We start from the raw sequence: 17,933 nt of genomic DNA, 5'->3' as shown, positions 1-17,933 counted from the left end.
ATGAATTGGTTCTGTTCTGTAAAATTTTGATAATAAATATGGACTACGTTCTTAAAAACGACAAAAAGGTCGTATAACACAAACAATCTAATCTGAAATAATGGATGGCAATCAGAAAGTCGTCGTGATACTCGTGATCAATCATTATTACTATTGAACTAAAACTACATTACATATAAATAATAATATATTATTTATTATGAAATAACATCCTTCGATTTTATTGTTTAGATTAGCACGGAGACCAAGTTTCGCTGTAGATGTCATTTACTCCGGTTTATCGAACTGTACCAAAATTACTAAATACATTGCAGCAGACGCAACAATCTAAAAAAAAAAGAATTCAATTAATTATATCAACATAATACATTAATTATTTTTTTAAACTCATACATGTACTTAAATAACCGCAAGTTTTTTGGGGTTTCGTCAACTTCTAATTAAAGTTCTAATAAAAATAGAGTAAGAGGTCCTTGGACTTGTTTGCTTGCTATGCTTGCATTATATACATAAAAAATATAACTCTATTTTCGACAGAAAACTGTAAATTATCATTATTCAATTTTTTTTCTATCTGTTCGTGTCAAATATTGTTCAATTGAATTTATTATAGCATTAGTCAAAATGTTCTACTGTAGCTATATTGTATATTCTAAGATATTCGGATGAGCCGAAAAATAATGTATGTATGTATGTATGTATGATACATACATACAAAAATAATTGGACGAACACCTTTAATTTTACGAAAGTTATGAAACTTACATTAAATACGAGAGTTGAATCCAAAGGAAAATATCCATAAATGGTAATCGCTGTGTCCTGATAACTCATCAATGATGAAAAATGTAGAACCTGGAAATTAAGAACACCTGTTTAAGTTTACGACGTCTACAATTTTCCTTCTGAAAAACTCCAATAAAATAAATATTGAAGATAACCGCCTCACTAACCTAGACATAAAACGCCAGGTACGGAAAGAAAGACCTACGCCCTCCTGCGTATATTTTCGTAGCTGGCGAATTTTATTGTCACGCGTGCAATAGAGTGTTTAAGAGCAAGTTCGGCCTGTCCAGCCACACTCTATATAATGTTTATTTAGGGTCGCCGTCATCGAAAACGATGAGGAGGATAATTATTATTATTAAATGCATAATTATAAAACAATCAGTACAAAAGATTACTCACATCTAAATACAGTTTCAAGTCTTTATCGCCACTTATCGGGATATTGTGAATAGTGCGCCCAATTTCATTTACCTAAAACGTTTAAATATGTTAATAACCACATAAGTCAAAAACTTTTTTAGTAAAAATTAAGGTTTTCCTGCAAACATCAAAGAATAAACGGCAAATTATAACCGTTTGCTAGTTTAAATTTGTAAGTTGATGGTAAGTATTATAGAATAATAAAATTATTCATATTGTTCCGTTCTTAACGTTTAGTTTTAAATAATTAATCATATTCCGCGCGCTTCAGACCGTTTATCGATGCAATGTCAAAACGCACTTCACAGCGATGCAATATTGAAATTTAAGCCAATAGGATCGCCCGAAAATGATCGGACGACATGCTAAGGATAGCCATCAGCAGAGCGCCTCTGGTGGCAAAAGAGAGAACTAACGAAACGCACAAGGCGTGCGGATCGACCGCTACCGATTTAAATCGTTTTTTATGGATTAAGCAACGAAACCTAAGTGTTTTAGTGTTCTATCGCGCGTGACAAAAGGCCTAAGACTATTAACCGTACCGCCGGCGCCGTGTGAAAGAAGAAAAGGCGATAAACGTAAGAAGAACCAGTCACATCGAGAGGATTCCTCCATTGCTGCAACCTCAGGTTAGTCCCGTGCATGATAATCCTGTTGGACTGAATTTCTCTTGTTGTATAGCTTACTGTAGTAGAAATACCTACCTGTGAGTTCAGCAAAGAACCCGATTTAGCTAAAGCGTACATTTTAAGTAACTGATTTAACACCCATATGGTGCACTCGACAGCATCATGCATAGTGAAGTTAGCCTGGAACGACAGCCCGTGGTATATCATGTGAGGCATGCTCACCAACTCTAGGAAGCATACCATCATGGCCACAAGTATCGGCGCCTGGAACGCCTCATTAATCCGCCTCTTAATCTCCATCGTCTTTACGTATATTTCCCTTATTTCACGAATGCTTACTACCAAATGAGCTTCAACCAAATCATTAGGAGCGTTATTCTTCACCAGTGAAATCACTTTAAACTCCTCTTCAATATTCTTTAACAGCGCCACAACCATCAATATCAGTACTAAATAAAACGCTATCATCGTAAACTGTATCAGATCTGGTAAGACAAATGTCAGGGTTATTAATATCATCTTCCAAACTCCTAAATAGCTAGTGTATGTGGCCACAGCCAGCACAAGAATCATTGCCAGCACAGTGGTCAAAACTACACAGTTGATATGTACACGTAATCGTCCGAGTATCAGTCTCCTCTTTCCCATTGCAAGCTTATCCCAGCAAACAGCCATGTCGTTCAGCATAGTAATGTATAAATTTCTGTCACGAATCACACAGAAATAAGAAACCGTACAAAATAGTATTTCTAAAACTAAGCCAATAATGTAGTTCATTAGAGTCATATTATCTTCCGTCATGGAGTTATCTTTACTGGAGATGTTCAATTCTTGTAAATGGAATACCAAAAAGGCATGAACAATTACAATCATAAACAAGGTACACATCGAATTTATCACACTGTTTTTGATATTCAAAGTGGTATTTTGTATTCCATCAGGAAAGCGTACAGCTTGAGGAAATAATCCGAGAGCGGAGAGCACAATATACAAGGGTTTGAAGATCTGCAGAAAACATAGTTCTTCATCCTCATTCACAACTGGCGAGAAATATTTTTGCAGTGAAGTGAACATTAATTCTTCTCAGTAGTTCTTGGCCAGTAGTTAAAATGATACTGGAGAATGGAATAATTAATACTCTATTATAATGAGTGTCGCGCGATAACATCACTAACTAATCGATGAAACATTTTAAATGCATGTTCAATTGTCCATGGTTTATTAAAAATATATTTGTCTACCTATTTTAAGTTAAACATTTGAAATATTTAAACAATTCAATTAACTTTAAAATTCATTCCCGCGATTAATTATATTGCATGTCACGCGGTCTCTCTTTATTTATTTATTCTGTTTACTATAATTGGTACGGTTGTTCATCAGTAATTAAGTGTCCATGATTAATTAAATAGTTAAACCAGTTCCAGGCCGCACCAACCTATACAAGGTTTTTCCAAAAAATCCAAATATATTCAATTAGTCCAGTTTTGATGATTCATTTAAAGACAAGTCTCATTTCCTGAAACACAAATTTCATTTGAACCTTAAATCGGATAACTAAGGTTAAATTATAACAGGCGCGAATGAACTAATAGTTCGTGTCTAACTTTAGACTTGAACAGTTGACTTTAAGAAAGTATTGTTGGATATTGAAGTGAATAAAAGAAATGATTTTGTACCAAAGTGTATTATTGTCATTACCACGGATTTGCCTATTGGAAGGTTTCAGATGGTTGACGATTTCAAGTGAAGGCAAATTGAACACGCACCAAAATTTGAGAATAATAAGCTACCTCACAAAGAGCATCATGTCATGAGTGAAGTCTTGCAGCTTGCCGTTCAATATCAGTTGGATAAGAGTTGGCTTAGATAAATCTTTTACTTTGTCATGCCCAAGTAAAGACTATAACCCAGCAAGGAGATTTTTGTATATTATAATATATATTACACACATTGATCAATACAAATAAAGTATATGAATATAGCTCCCAACTACATGAACTTTAGCAGTCTGCAAATATTAGCAGCTAAAACTACCGAGCTAAAACAATCTTTCACCGAGATGGTCAGAACCGGAAATACTTCCACCATGGTGTCACCCAAAACCAACATCAGCAGCATCGCCATTTATGCCGCTGATAAGGATAAATCCAGCCAGGACACAAAAAGTGGTCACAAACCTAATCAAGCCCGAAGCCCTGAAACTACATGTTCGCGGTATGAGGGAAACAAAAATGGTGGTGTCATAATTAGCACCGGTAGAAAGGACTACCTTGAAAAGCTCAAAGCGTCGCAACTGCTCCTTGCCTTGAACTGTGCCTTGAGAGAATGGACGAAGATCGGAACGTAAAAGAAGCGTACCTGGGTCGCCTAGCAGGAGGACGTCCTATCGGACGCCCTAGGAATCGCTGGAGCGACATGGTGGAGGCGGATCTGCGCGAGCTTCGAGTCGACAATTGGCGAGAGGTCCCACAGGACCGAGAAAAGTGGCGCTGTCGTGTGTCGGAGGCCGAGTTTCATTTTGGGTCGCTAAACCAACGGAGTAAGTACGTAAGTCGCAACTGCTCCAACAATCAGGACTTAAACTAGAAGACACTGCCAAAAAGAGACCCAAAATAATCTTGCTGGCATTGACATATATCTAAGGATGGGCTATACGGGCAATAAGAATGGGGCAATTACAGCGGTGTGTGAAAGGATCAAAACGAGGATAAATGGTAGACTAGATAAAACACTTGCCTATTCTCTTTAATCATACATTTTATTACCATATATACACAAACATTGATTGCAAAATATATTCTCACCATTTAAACACTATCAAACTGTACCAATATTACCAGATAAGTTACCACAGTAGCCATCATCTGAAAAAAAGAAATTGTAAAAGATAAAAAAAATCGCTGCTAAATAAATATTTGTGACGTTCCATGCCTAAAGCGCATGGAGCATAAGGGCCCTTTAGCGGAACGCCACATTTTGTTAAGTGGTCTCTTATCACTGAACGCTTAAGAACCACTGATATATAAAATCACCAGATTTTAATCAGCCAGCTGAGTGAATTGTAAGCCACGTGTACATAATTGTTTACGGGTTTCATGTCCAATTCTTTGACTGTCCAGGCAATCAGACTTTGGAACGTTCTCCCACTCTCTATCAGACAAGCGCAGACCAAATTCACATTCAAGCGCATGTTGCGCAAGTATTTCCTTGACAAACATTCTTCCTCATCAACTTAATGATTCACACTTGGTATAATTATGTATGTATCAATATATGTATGTTTATTTGTATTAGTATATGTGTAAGTTTATCAATATATACTTTATATTCATATATAGTTACAAATTTATTTATCTTAAAAGACACTGTACCTACTTAATCTTTCTGGTTTAACCCATTGGTTGACTGGTAGAGAATGCCTTAAGGCATTACGTCCGCCATTTGTACCTTCATGTTTTGTGCAATAAAGATTAAATAAATACTTACTTACTTACTTATTTCACTGGCTCAATGACCCAAACAGGATCTTGGCCTCTGACACAAGAGAGCGCCACTCTGCCCTATCCGGCGCCACTTCACGCCAGTTGGGTATTCCGAGGGCGAAATAAATAAATAATAATTGATGTAAAATGGTTATCGAACACTTACGCTGAATAACAAAGTGGCGTCCAAAGAGAAGTAGTCATAAACCGTTACTACAGGTTTATGGAACGACATCAGGGTGGCAAAGTGCTGCACCTGTAGTTCAAAAAATATCTGTGATTAACTTCTGCCCACGACTTAGGGCCTGTTTAACAATGTCCAAGTAAAGTCCTGTAAGGCTAAGATGGTCGGCTCTTTATCATTTATCACCATGCCTGTCACGTTCTAACAAGTATGTAAGCGCGAAAGTGACGGGCATAGTGACAAGTGATAAAAATGGAACCATGCTGCCACCGCTGAATAAGCTACTTGCCAATTATCTGACAAATAAAGTCATCGTTGGCATTTCACAATCTTCAAATAAGCTTAACTGGTAGATAAAGTGATAAGTTTTGCATGAAGTTTTGTTAATTAGCTATCCAATACTTGGCCATTGTGAAACAGGCCCTAAGTTTTAAGGAAATGATGATTCCTGCGATAATAATTATCCCGTGTCCTCAGGACTCAATTCATGTCCAAATTAATCTAATTCGGTCCAAAATTTTAAACGTAAAGAGAAGAAAGACCGGTCAGAAGACAGACAGAGCTACTTTTGCGTTCCGTGTAGAGATTTTAAAAACTAAGAAATATTTAATGTAAGTATACAACTCTGTTACGGGTTTATTCAAACCACAGACTGACAGCTTCAAAATTATTGCGGCTACAGCCTCGTAGTTTCGGTATTGTTCCAGTCTGATTGCTGGGATGCAGTCCGTCTGTTTAAGCACTTGGACCCACCTCCATTAATAACCGATTATCCTGATTTGCCGTTGGGATATTATGCAATGTTCGACCGATCTTGGCAGCCTGAAAGAAATAAATACTTTACTCTCCACATGATTTTAAATCCATTAATTGTTCAGAGCCTGATTTAAATCAGTATATAGAAAATTGGTGAAAACATTTGTAAATTATTCTGAAGACTAAAAACATAGCGAGTTCATACTTGCCTCATCCTTCAACATAGATCCCGTGAACGTCAAGGCATATATTTTTGCCAAATAATGTAACACCAAGAAGGTCTGCTCTATTAGCAGATGGGCATCAAAGCGCATGTTCACTACGATTTGACTGTAGAGTGTGTGCGCATCGCTTAAGATACCGTGGAAACATTGGATTATGATCAGCGATATCGGCGCTTGGAACGCGTTGTTGATGTCCTGTTTTACCTCCAACACCTTTACGTAAACTTGCTCTAAATTCTCAAGGCGAACGCAATCTTTACCCGACCTGCCTGAGGTCACTGTTCGGACATATATTTCAGAACAATCTGTGGCGAAAATTCTACCTCGCTTGTCTTTGACAATAATTTGACAATGCTCTTCTATATTTTTCAACAGACAAACTACCAATAAGATTATGGAGGTATAAAATGCGACTATTAGGCTGGGTATGGCGTCGGGCACCGTGAAGAATATGAGTTGATTGTATACTTTCTGAGTGCCAACGACACATAGAGTAATTTGTACACATGAAAATATCACAACCCAAACTATAGCTGGATAGGTGTATAATTTGCGTAGGAATACCAATATAGGAGTCACATTCACATGACACATTTCAGCCCAGCAAGAAGCTATGTTTTGAAGAATCTGTACGTATGCATTAGCGTTTCGGAATGCAGAAAAATAAATAACGATTACACATAGAAGAGCCACTGTCATCTCCATAATATTAGTAACATTCGTCACAGAGCTCACGGCGGTCGTGTTCATCAAAATGTGTATCTTTTGAGTAAAGTAGAACGAAAGAAAGGCCATGAATAAAATTGCTCCCAAGGAATGTGGGACCAGTGACTTGCGTATTATTCTGGTGTCGTGTCTTCCTTTCGGGAATTCAATGGTGTAGGGAAATAATCCCGTTATTGAAAGCAAGATGTAAAGTGGCTTAAATAGCTCAACAATGTTTCGATCATAATTATATGTGAAATATTTTTTGAGACGCGTAAACATCTTTAAATGGAATCGTTTCATTGGGTCGCTGAAACTATAATGACTGGTAACAACATTTACGAAGCTATCTTTTCGTTTTTTTACAATAACACACAGGAATGGTTTCATTGTGTTATGTTTTTAAAAACATTTTTTCACCTTACAACGTTTAATTATACGTTTTGTTATGTTACATACTAGAGTAAAGGTTGAATTTTTAATGTAATGATTTCGGAAAGGGCGTGTTAACAAGACACAACGAGTACGAGTAAATAGGTTTTCTATCGTTTACCGAGACAGTTCGCTAGAGTCAGACCAAGTTAAGTTAGCAGAGATTATTAAAATCACAGACTGAGCAAGTGATATTTTTAACGTCTAACTTCTACCGACGTTTCTTAACACTTCTCTATCCGTAACTGGCGTTTTATGTCTAGGCTAGTGAGACGGTTATTTTCAAATGTTTTGCCACCGTTATGGATGGTAGACCGCCAAGAAGACCTCCTTCCAGCAAGCTTTTTCCAACGCTCAGGGTCGATGGCGCTAGCAATCAGATATCGTTAGAGCACGTCCTTGTAGCGCAGGTGCTGACCACCGTGCTTCCTAAGCCCTCCTACGTACGTTCAATGCAGCTAGAGTCTTGCTAATGGAAGTAAAGACTAGAAAAAAGCGGCAAATATGAAAAAATCGCAACCTGGTAATACTAAATCCATAGCAATGACAAGTACTTGTATAAAGTGACAGCTTGCTTTATATGAACAATTGTTGCCATATAAAGAAGTTTTGCTTTTTTCTAGTCTTTACTTTCATTAGCCAGACTTTAGCCAGTGGCCAACTTTATTGTCACGCGTGCAATAGAGTATTTAAGAGCAAGTTCGGCCTGGCCAGTCACATTAGGGCTCACTAGACAACGTTCATAATAAATATTTATTTAGGGTCGCCGTCATCGAAAACGATGAGGGGAACTATATTCGTACTTAATACTTTCATTGTACTATCTAAATTGCTGCCAACTTATATCAGAGTACACATACATAATATTTATACGTATGTATTGGTATACTGGTTAAACTTTGTTTAAAGCTGGTTTTGGACTAAGAGTAGCTTAACCAGTGGGACGACACTCCTCCTTTCGGCTTTTCTCGGCTCCGTTCGGCTCAGCATTGCTCCGAGCAATTATTAGGGTTGGCACAACTTGAAGTCCCTATACGTGCACGACCACAGATAAGATAATGACTTGAATGTTGGCCGAAAGGGATAGTGCCATACATTAGAGGGGGACAGCATAATTCGTCCCTAAATCGCTGTTTAATTTCGGTTTTATTTTCGGTACAATTATTTATTGTCACGCTTGGGAGTGTGCTGCTCTAAGTTACAATAGTACATTACGATACAAGTGCGAAAAATAGGAAATTCGAAACGAGTGGCGATAAATTAAAACACGACCGAATGGAGTGTTTTAAATCGACACGAGTTGCGAATTTAAAATGGTTTTATTTATGGTTTATTTTTATATATTATTTTATATTAGGTTTAAGAACCTTATCACCTTATCAGTGTAAACAATTTGAATACATTACCATAGCAGTTTGAAAAACATCTGCGTAACAACAAGATCTATAAAATGTAAAACTTTTAAATATATTTTACAGTACATATGGTGCTACTTTACCGCACTAATGCGAAAATTAGCATATTACGTTACTGTGTCAAACATTTAAAGGGACATATGTACTGTAAAACGTTGTACGATACATGTGCGAATAGGTAATTCGCAACTCGTATCGATTTATCACCACTCGTTTCGAATTTCCTATTTTTCGCACTTGTATCGTAATGTACTATTATGTGCTTCGTTTATCGAAGTGTTTCAATAAATATCGCGAGTTTGAGATTTATTTATTTTTATTTGTACTGTATCATTTGTATTGTATTTCTCAATCGACTAGTCGCTTCTTGGGTAGTAGAGCTGATTTACATTCATATCATAAGCTTCAACAAAACCAACTAATTTTATACTTACAAACTAACTAAAAGATAAACAAAACGTCAAATGGCAGTAAATGAAACCTTTTTGTCACGCATCCGTAGTTTTTTTTTTAATTCAGAGACATACTATAGTCGAGGTTCGACTGCCATCGTTCGATATAAAGTAACATGCGAGTTTCGTCAAAATTGTTTGCAATTGACATTAATCATTTCCAGGGGTCGGACAAAAAGTGCGGATGACGTAAAAATGACGTAATCTTGCACACAGGATGATGTTTGAGTTTGTATTTAAACTTCCGTGTGAGATGTAGTAACAAAGTAGTATTAATGAAGTAACAAAATAATCGTAAATAAATCCATGGAATTAATAATACAGGTGGTAGGGTGATGTAGTGAATAAAATAAATTTCACGAGACTTGTTACCATAAGGTATAATTATTTGAAATTAGTTAGAACAAGTCTGTGGGATTGCCACAATATTCGAGTAAAGATGACATTTTAGAGGGTTTTCTTATACATTAGTAAATATAAATTTTAGCTAAATATAATCGTGAAGATACAATAGCTAAACAATAACGAAGGCAATTTATTGTTCATCTGATTGACAATGCGTCAGTCAAAAACGTACTTACTCATTTCAAGTGGCGATATCGTTTAGTAAAGAGGTTGATAAATGATAAGTGATAATTGTTTATGAAAATCAAAAATACTATTTGAAATCACCCATAAGTGGTTTGACGTCATCCGCACTTTTTGTACGACCCCTGATCATTTCGAATAAAACTTTATTCCGACTAACATTAGAATAAACTCAATAAAGGTCCAATCAGATTCCTTCGTTTCTCAAAGCTTTTCTAAATTTGAAACTACACTAATTCAACTACAGCTAAAGGTTTTTAATATAGGCCATAAGTTTATCGCTTTTCAACATGTTATAGGAAAGTTATGATATGGAACACGTCGCCACTGAGGCCTTAGGCTGCTTTTAGAGTGGATATTGACGAGGTTGTCTGGAAGACATCGCTTTAGCGATAAGGTTGTTTACCTCTGTCTTTATGTGTGTTTCCTTATTTTATTATGAGGTGAAATAAAAAGGATTTGCATTGTATTGTATATTCTTTATTCGATTAATTCACAGACAACATTCTCGAAAGCCCACGAAAGTGAATCCACTGGCAGTAGAATTGGGTGGACTGTCGAACTGCACCAGTAGCAACACGTACGTCACCAGGCCCGTCATTATCTGGAAACAGGCCGACACACTGTGGAACTTGGAGGAGCAACTGGAGACGCCTTGTCTGTAATTTTCTGTCCAAAACAGTCTGCCGATTTTTGCGGGGGAGGGGCACGTCAAATGTATGCCTATTTGTACGTTTTTTTTTTTTTTTAAAGGTTTGTACGTGTCGGGTGAAGACACAGGGCCCTCGCTAGAGATACGGGCGACCCTGTGCCCGCGGTGACATTTGCGAAAGGATTTTTGTGATTTATGCGATGCCGGGTCTGGGCTATTTGTACGTTACGTTACGTATAAATAGCCATGTCAGATAAACGTCAGTCCATACAATACATATGACCATTGGCCGAGGTTTTCGACAGAGGGGTAAGCTCGTAAAGGCGACTCCGGTTGTTAAGTCCTCCAAGCGATGGAACGATGCCCTACTTGTGGTTGGTCATGAGAATATTATGTTTTTCGATGACTTTTTATTAACAAAAATCTATGAAATTTCAGATTTCTGTTCAGACGTCCTAGCTAGAGCGCCTAGCTAAAATGCCAATCATTTGCGCCGTAGCGAACGAAACGCTCATGTCTCCGTCGCACTGATATGGAGGAGTGTGTTACGAAACGTTAAAAAATGCACCCATTTTTGATCCTTGTTCGTTGTAACGCAACTAATTACGGAGTGTAATAAAAATCATCTTTGTACATTTTTATATCCTCGTAAGGCCCAAGGACCTATAGGACCTATAGGACCTATAGGACTTATTCAGTTCGATGAAATTTAAATCATATTCAATTAGGACAGATTTGCATTTGTTTTGTTTCGTGCAATTTTCAAACAAAATAAAATCTACTGTATTCCGTGCACTATAGGTTCAAATTCCAGTGGCAAATTTAGGATTTTCAATTTCTATGGCTGCGCCTTAAGAGGATAAAATTTTAAATTCATGTTATCAAATAATCTCATAGTTAATTATATTCAATTTGCATATTTTGTAATTAAAATTTTCATTCAAATGTATAAATTCAATAATGTTTCAAATCTCTGTTCAAATTTTAGCATGGCAATTACGGAAGGTGGAGATAAGGAATGGAATCTCTATATACCAAAAAGTGTCATCAAAAAACCTTAAATAGGTGGCGCTACAATACCTAGAATACTTTGAGAAAAAAATCTAATCATAGACAGCGCACTTCACTCCGTCAATGACGACTAGGTTCTTAGCTACTCTAGCGCTACTCTGGAGAGATTTGGAACTATTATTTATAGCTGGCAGCTGGACATTTTTGCAACAATTCTGCCTAAGGAGTTTCTGTTCCTTGCCTCTAGCTTCCATAATGGCAATTTTACATTCAAAACTTTGACAGTTTACAGAGCTTTGAAAACTTACGGTTTAGATCCGATTCCCCAACGACTATTCACTTTGCCACCTTCTGTATCTCTTGTAATTTTGGAAGTAAACCACAGTCCACGTCTATACTACAGTCCACTCTTATTTATCACCTCGACAACACCTGAGACCAGCGAAGATTTTACAGAGTGATAGAGAGACATTAGCGTTTCGTTCGCTACGGCGCAAACGATCCCTCGGGACTATCCCTCTCTAATATTACGATTCTTTGTTAACACCTTAAAGATTTATCATCAAAAACCATAAATTTCTTATGTCTAACCACTCCTCTTTATTATACTAACAATAACACTACATGCTATGCTAATGCTATACTTGGCGCAAAACTAAGTGGCGAGTCAGGTCATAATGCCATCTCTTTCAAGGTTGGTCTTAACAAGGGTAAAGGAGATAGCATTATGATCTCAGTCGCCAGTTAGTTTTGCGCCAAGTATAGTTAGCAGGGGTCGGACAAAAAGTGCGCATGACGTCAAACCACTTATAGGATGATTTCAAATACATTGTATTTTTGATTTTCATAAACAATTATCACTTATCATTTATCAACCTCTTTATTAAACGATATCGCCACTTGAAATGAGTAAGTACGTTTTTGACTGACACATTGTCAATCAGATGAACAATAAATTGACTTCGTTACTGTTTAGCTATTGTATCTTCACGATTATATTTAGCTAAAATTTATATTTACTAATGTATAAGAAAACGCTCTAAAATGTCATGTCATCTTTACTCGAATATTGTGGCAATTTTCCGTTTTTGGAGGTACGTGACAAACACGTATACTGCTAATCTTACCTACTGTTCCCACTTTTGACTATTAAACCTATTTATCTGAGGATCCCACAGACTTGTTCTAACTAATTTCAAATAATTATACCTTATGGTAACAAGTTTCGTGAAATTTATTTTATTCACTACATCACCCTACCACCTGTATTTTTAATTCCATGGATTATTTACGATTATTTTGTTACTTCATTAATACTACTTTGTTACTACATGTCACTCGGAAGTTTAAATACAAACTCAAACATCATCCTGTGTGCAAGATTACGTCATTTTTACGTCATCCGCACTTTTTGTCCGACCCCTGATAGTTAGTATTTCACTAGCATTGATGCTTTATGTTCAATTACAAGCAAAAATGTAGAACACGTATTTATTTCACTTACACTGAAAAATAGCGTTATGTCCAGGGCAAAATAATCATAGATCGTGATTTGTGGCTTATGAAAGGACATGAGGGTAGTGAAATGCTGAACCTGCAAAAAAAAAAACAGTCAACCTCCCACTCTTCAACACAAATTTCACCCTTTTAACGCTTTATACCATAAACACAAAATCACTCAAACGCCAAACTCCCCGGCGCACGGGAGCTAATATAAACTTTACTCGAAAGTGTGAAGGTTACTTTGACAGCGTCCGCCATAACACCTATAGGTGTCCTTGGCGCTGTGGGCACGACTAGTTACATTACAATGCCCTTAAGTGTTCTTGGCGTTCAAAAGGTTAATTTAACACGGCTTCAATTTCGGTTTTTGGAGTCATCTGGAACATAAAGCTAAACTGGCCTCCAAGATTTTTTTTTTTTTTAATACTACGTCGGTGGCAAACAAGCATACGGCCCGCCTGATGGTTAGCAGTTTCCGTAGCCTATGTACGCCTGCAACTCTAGAGGAGTTACATGCGCGTTGCCGACCCTAAACCCGTCCCCCCTCGTTGAGCTCTGGCAACCTTACTCACCGGCAGGAACACAACACTATGAGTAGGGTCTAGTGTTATTTGGCTGCTGTTTTCTGTAAGGTGGTATGCTTGGTGTGCTACAATCTACAACATGGCCAAACGGTACAAACAGCAATACACTTACATAACTGTCCATCGGTGGACCTTATGGACCTTATACCTTTTATTATAAGGTCCACCGATGGACAGTTAACAGTGTGGGCCTTGGAGGATCTAACATCTGGAGAAGCCTTGTCTGTAATTTTCTTTACCGATTTCTGCCTATTTTTGTACATAACGTAAAAATAGCCGTGTCAGATAAACGTCAGTCCATACAATAAATATGACCAATGGCCGATTTTTCGACAGTAGACAGTAGTAAGCTCTTAAAGGGCGCTCCAGTTATTAAATCCTAAAAGTTGTGGGCGATGGTACTTCACCCCGGCTCGCCGGCTTTTGTTACGAGTATTTAACCTTTTCAACGCTTTTCCACACGTGTCAAGAAATGCCATGGACGCCAAAAAGTTAACTGGTGAAGAGCGAATATGAAGCTTAACTGACAGTAGGAAAGTCGCTTTGACAACGTCCGCCATAGCCTTTTTAATGGTCATTGGCGTCGCGGGCACGACAGACGATGACCGTTTTAGTGGTCTTTGGCATTGAAAAGGTTAATCTCGAATCGAATCTGCATTCGACCTATTATTATAGATCATTATTATCATCAGCGTCTGCTGGTTTGTCTGGTGACTATCACATAAAAAATGAATTAAGATCGAATAGAAATGTTTCATATGTCGGGACACTGAACAGTACCCCTTGTGTAAATTTATTCGATGGTGTTACGCGTTTGAGTTAAGTGTCATTTTGTATGGGATTTTGAGTTTCCAAAACGTTCCGCTTGGCGCGCTGTTTCTAAATCCCATACAAAATTAGACTTAACGCAAACGCGTACGTCACGTCACGAAATCGAATAAATTTACACTAGGGGCTCAGGAAAGAGCTGCTGGTATACTCCTATCGTTTAGTCTCTTTAAATTGTGACGCGTTAAAGCATTTTCAAATTGTCCGATCCGATATCGGATATAGTATACGACATCAGCATAGTCATGTTACGGGGGCAGCGCCTTTAGGGGTCACGCACACTAAGTACAACAAACATTATGCCTACACATATGCAGACATACAAATAAGTCGGTGTGCGCTTATGAGACAAATAGCCACATACATACACAGGGGCTACAGTATGGGGTTCTTCAAAAAAGGATTGTACAGGGTTTTAAAGGGTTGGCAACGCGCATGTAATGCCTCTGGTGTTGCAGGCGTCCATAGGCTACGGTGACTGCTTACCATCAGGCGGGCCGTATGCTTGTTTGCCACCGTCGTGGTATTAAAAAAAAATAGCTGCAGCAGAGTGCCGTAAGGCATCAACTCCGCCTTTTTTGCGTTATCTATAGTTTTTTATTAACTATTTTATTTATTTATATAGATATAAATACAGAAAAACACATAAAACTCACATTTTACTTCCATCCGACATCTGTACCCCTAGTGTAAATAAATTCGATTTCCAAACGTGACGTACGCGTTTGCGTTTAGTCTCATTTTGTATTGGATTTCGAAAGAGCGCGCCAAGCGGGACGTTTTGGAACCTCAAAATCCTATACAAAATGACACTTAACGCAAACGCGTTCGTCACGTTATGATGTCGATCACAGTTACACTAGGGGTACTGATATCGGTTCGGGCAATGTGAAAACGGTCATAACATCATTAAAAAAAATGACCTTGCCTATGAACCCGATGGTCCTGGGTTCTAATCCCGGAAAGGGCATGTATTTGTGTGATGAGCACAAATATTTGTTCCTTAGTCATGGATGTTTTCTATGTGTTTCTAATCACAAAATACTGAAACTGTGCTTTTCGTGGGACTTAATGTGAGTAAGAGTATCATATAATATTATCGTTGTCTATATACTTAAATATGGACATAGAAAACACCCATGACTCAGGAAAAAATATCCCATATTGCTATAAATATCATACTAATATTCTTCGTTTTACGTACCTCCAAACAAAGCCTTTCCTGGTCCCCGATTGGTATATTATGCAGCGTTTCACCTATTTTGCTAACCTGCAAAAATCCATAGCTGCAATAATCAACAAACCACGAAAAAGAAAATATATAAATACATGTTAATTTTCATATTAATTATTCATGCATACCTCATTTTGCAACTGGTTTCCTGCATAAGCCAAAACGTAGATTTTCGCTAAAGGATACACAAGCCAAAAACTCCTTTCGGATATTTTATGATAGTTAATCGTTTTAGAAATCACTAGGCCATGGTACATGGTATGTGTATTTCGTAATGCCGTGTGAAAGCATAGTATAATAATAGCAGCAAGAGGAGTCTCAAATGCTTTACCAATTTTTCGTTTCAATTCTAATGCTTTTACATAAGTTAGCTCTAAATGATTGAAGAGATTGCGATTATCCACATCGTTAGAATCTGTTCCACAAACCCCATGTTTCATATTTACTAGCATTTTACAATGCATCTCAATATTCTTCAATAATCCTACTACCAACAGAATCTGGGAACTATAGAAAATCACCACTAGACTCGTAACCATTTCAGGTAAAAATAGAAATAAACCGAGGCCGAATTTATTATGTTCCGCGTAATATATTTCCAGACGAAATATCAGAAAGAACATGAACCAAAGTACAGGCGCCAAAACCAAACGTTTAAGCAGGAATTGCATAATTGGTTTCACGTTAACAAAAACCAATTCAGACCAAAGAAAAGCTATTTCTTGAAGTATATTTACGTAATTTTTAGCGTTTCTGACCGTATAATAATATAAAGCTACATCACAAATCAATCTAGAAAATATTCCAATAAAATAATTAATGTGTGTAATTAAATTCTTCGTCGTATGTGTCTTTAATGCTGTTGTCAATAATTTAAATTTGTAGAAGCAATTGAAACAAAGAAATGCAAACATGACGAGACCGCAAAGAGAATGGAGAATAAAAGTTTTGCGTGTTATTATGAATGCATGTTTTCCTTTTGGGAATTTAATAGTATAGGGAAACAGCCCTAAGATAGATAGTAAAATATAGATGGGTTTAAAAACGTTAACAACATTTTGATCAGTAGCAAGAAATGTTTTAATAAATGATAACATTTCGACTCGACCCTCGGTTAACGCGATGGCGTATCAATACCAAATGACGACAGATAAGTACATAACATAGTTGTCTGTGGTTTGTTCGATATTTAAGTGCTATGTAATGTTAATAAATAATAGTTTTCCGATATTATCTATGGATAACAAAGTTCGAACGGAATTCTACCCAGTATTTTTTCCGAAGAGTAGTTATTAAGTACTTTTTTTTCACGTTCGTCAAAAGGACAATAATACAGTATGTAGTAAAAATAGTGGGGATACATTTAAGGGCATACGTTTTGATTAGAAAAAAAGAAAGAAAATATTATGAAAAAGTAGAAGAATTTTTATTTTCGACGAGCAACATTTTTGGCCTTTGTATCGAGGGGAGGGAGACTTGGACGTCCTGCTACAGAAAAAAAATCATATTTTTTGGACCCATGGTGCAAAAGTTAGTGCACCATTTTTTTCTTTCAGAGCGATTATTTCCGAATATCTAAAAATGGTTCTCAAAATTTGTTTTGAAATATCTATCCTACGACACCCTATAGGGTTGAAGCGAAAAAAAATCATCCCCACTTTTCATGTAGGGGAGCCAGCGTAAAAATGAATCATTATTCTAGTTTTAATTTATTTTGTCGGCATAACTGATTCGTGCCAAATTTCAGCTTTCTAGCACTAACGATCACGTAGCTAAGCCGTGGACTAGGGTAGACCGGGGACAATTGAAACAATTTGCCTTTAACCGCCTGTGATCGTTATATTTTGATGAGTAGAAAGATCTACGCTCAAAATATTTCAAGGTTAGTTATCTGGTTCCTAAATAAAATGTATTTGGATGGTCTATAATCCATAGTTTTTTGACAATAATGTAATAAAGAGAATGGGGCAGTATGGTTCAATTGACCTCACATGAGTGTCAATTGAAACACTATGTGAGGTCAATTGAAACACTCAAATATC

At 37.0% G+C, this 17,933-nt stretch overlaps 3 protein-coding genes across 3 annotated transcripts; all 3 read right to left on the bottom strand.

The window, feature by feature from the left end:
* Positions 1-180: 180 nt before the first annotated feature.
* Positions 181-3,318, bottom strand: LOC133523987 (gustatory receptor 68a-like). Its single transcript, XM_061859742.1, has 4 exons — positions 1,914-3,318; positions 1,189-1,260; positions 766-855; positions 181-327 (listed from the first exon to the last, which is right to left on the bottom strand). Exons 1-4 carry the CDS (start codon positions 2,910-2,912, stop codon positions 268-270), a joined length of 1,221 nt encoding a protein of 406 aa, XP_061715726.1. The 5' UTR covers positions 2,913-3,318; the 3' UTR covers positions 181-267.
* Positions 3,319-4,838: 1,520 nt separating this feature from the next.
* Positions 4,839-8,011, bottom strand: LOC133524539 (uncharacterized). The gene is made up of 3 exons (XM_061860624.1): positions 6,447-8,011; positions 6,261-6,345; positions 4,839-5,579 (listed from the first exon to the last, which is right to left on the bottom strand). Exons 1-3 carry the CDS (start codon positions 7,580-7,582, stop codon positions 5,475-5,477), a joined length of 1,326 nt encoding a protein of 441 aa, XP_061716608.1. The 5' UTR covers positions 7,583-8,011; the 3' UTR covers positions 4,839-5,474.
* A 2,307-nt stretch (positions 8,012-10,318) lies between these two features.
* LOC133523989 (uncharacterized) lies at positions 10,319-17,080 on the bottom strand. The gene is made up of 4 exons (XM_061859745.1): positions 16,020-17,080; positions 15,862-15,927; positions 13,247-13,336; positions 10,319-10,683 (listed from the first exon to the last, which is right to left on the bottom strand). The coding sequence occupies exons 1-4, from the start codon at positions 16,986-16,988 to the stop codon at positions 10,573-10,575; spliced, it is 1,236 nt and encodes a 411-aa protein (XP_061715729.1). The 5' UTR covers positions 16,989-17,080; the 3' UTR covers positions 10,319-10,572.
* Between the last annotated feature and the right edge of the window lie 853 nt (positions 17,081-17,933).

This window comes from Cydia pomonella, chromosome 13, assembly GCF_033807575.1.
Source record: "Cydia pomonella isolate Wapato2018A chromosome 13, ilCydPomo1, whole genome shotgun sequence".
NCBI classification, from domain to species: Eukaryota; Metazoa; Arthropoda; class Insecta; order Lepidoptera; family Tortricidae; genus Cydia; species Cydia pomonella.
Note: the sequence above shows the minus strand (reverse complement) of the source record. Positions and strands in the feature narration are given on the sequence as shown.

Coding starts and splice junctions, on each gene's coding strand:
- LOC133524539 (XM_061860624.1), bottom strand. CDS start 7,582: ATGAAACCATTCCTGTGTGTTATTGTAAAAAAACGAAAAGATAGCTTC. Junction 6,346..6,446: donor ATGAACTCGCTATGTTTTTA/GTCTTCAGAATA, acceptor TGGAGAGTAAAG/TATTTATTTCTTTCAGGCTG. Junction 5,580..6,260: donor ATAATCGGTTATTAATGGAG/GTGGGTCCAAGT, acceptor TTTGAACTACAG/GTGCAGCACTTTGCCACCCT.
- LOC133523987 (XM_061859742.1), bottom strand. CDS start 2,912: ATGTTCACTTCACTGCAAAAATATTTCTCGCCAGTTGTGAATGAGGAT. Junction 1,261..1,913: donor GTTCTTTGCTGAACTCACAG/GTAGGTATTTCT, acceptor TAAACGTTTTAG/GTAAATGAAATTGGGCGCAC. Junction 856..1,188: donor ACTTGAAACTGTATTTAGAT/GTGAGTAATCTT, acceptor CTTAATTTCCAG/GTTCTACATTTTTCATCATT.
- LOC133523989 (XM_061859745.1), bottom strand. CDS start 16,988: ATGTTATCATTTATTAAAACATTTCTTGCTACTGATCAAAATGTTGTT. Junction 15,928..16,019: donor GAAACCAGTTGCAAAATGAG/GTATGCATGAAT, acceptor GGATTTTTGCAG/GTTAGCAAAATAGGTGAAAC. Junction 13,337..15,861: donor AGGAAAGGCTTTGTTTGGAG/GTACGTAAAACG, acceptor TTTTTTTTGCAG/GTTCAGCATTTCACTACCCT.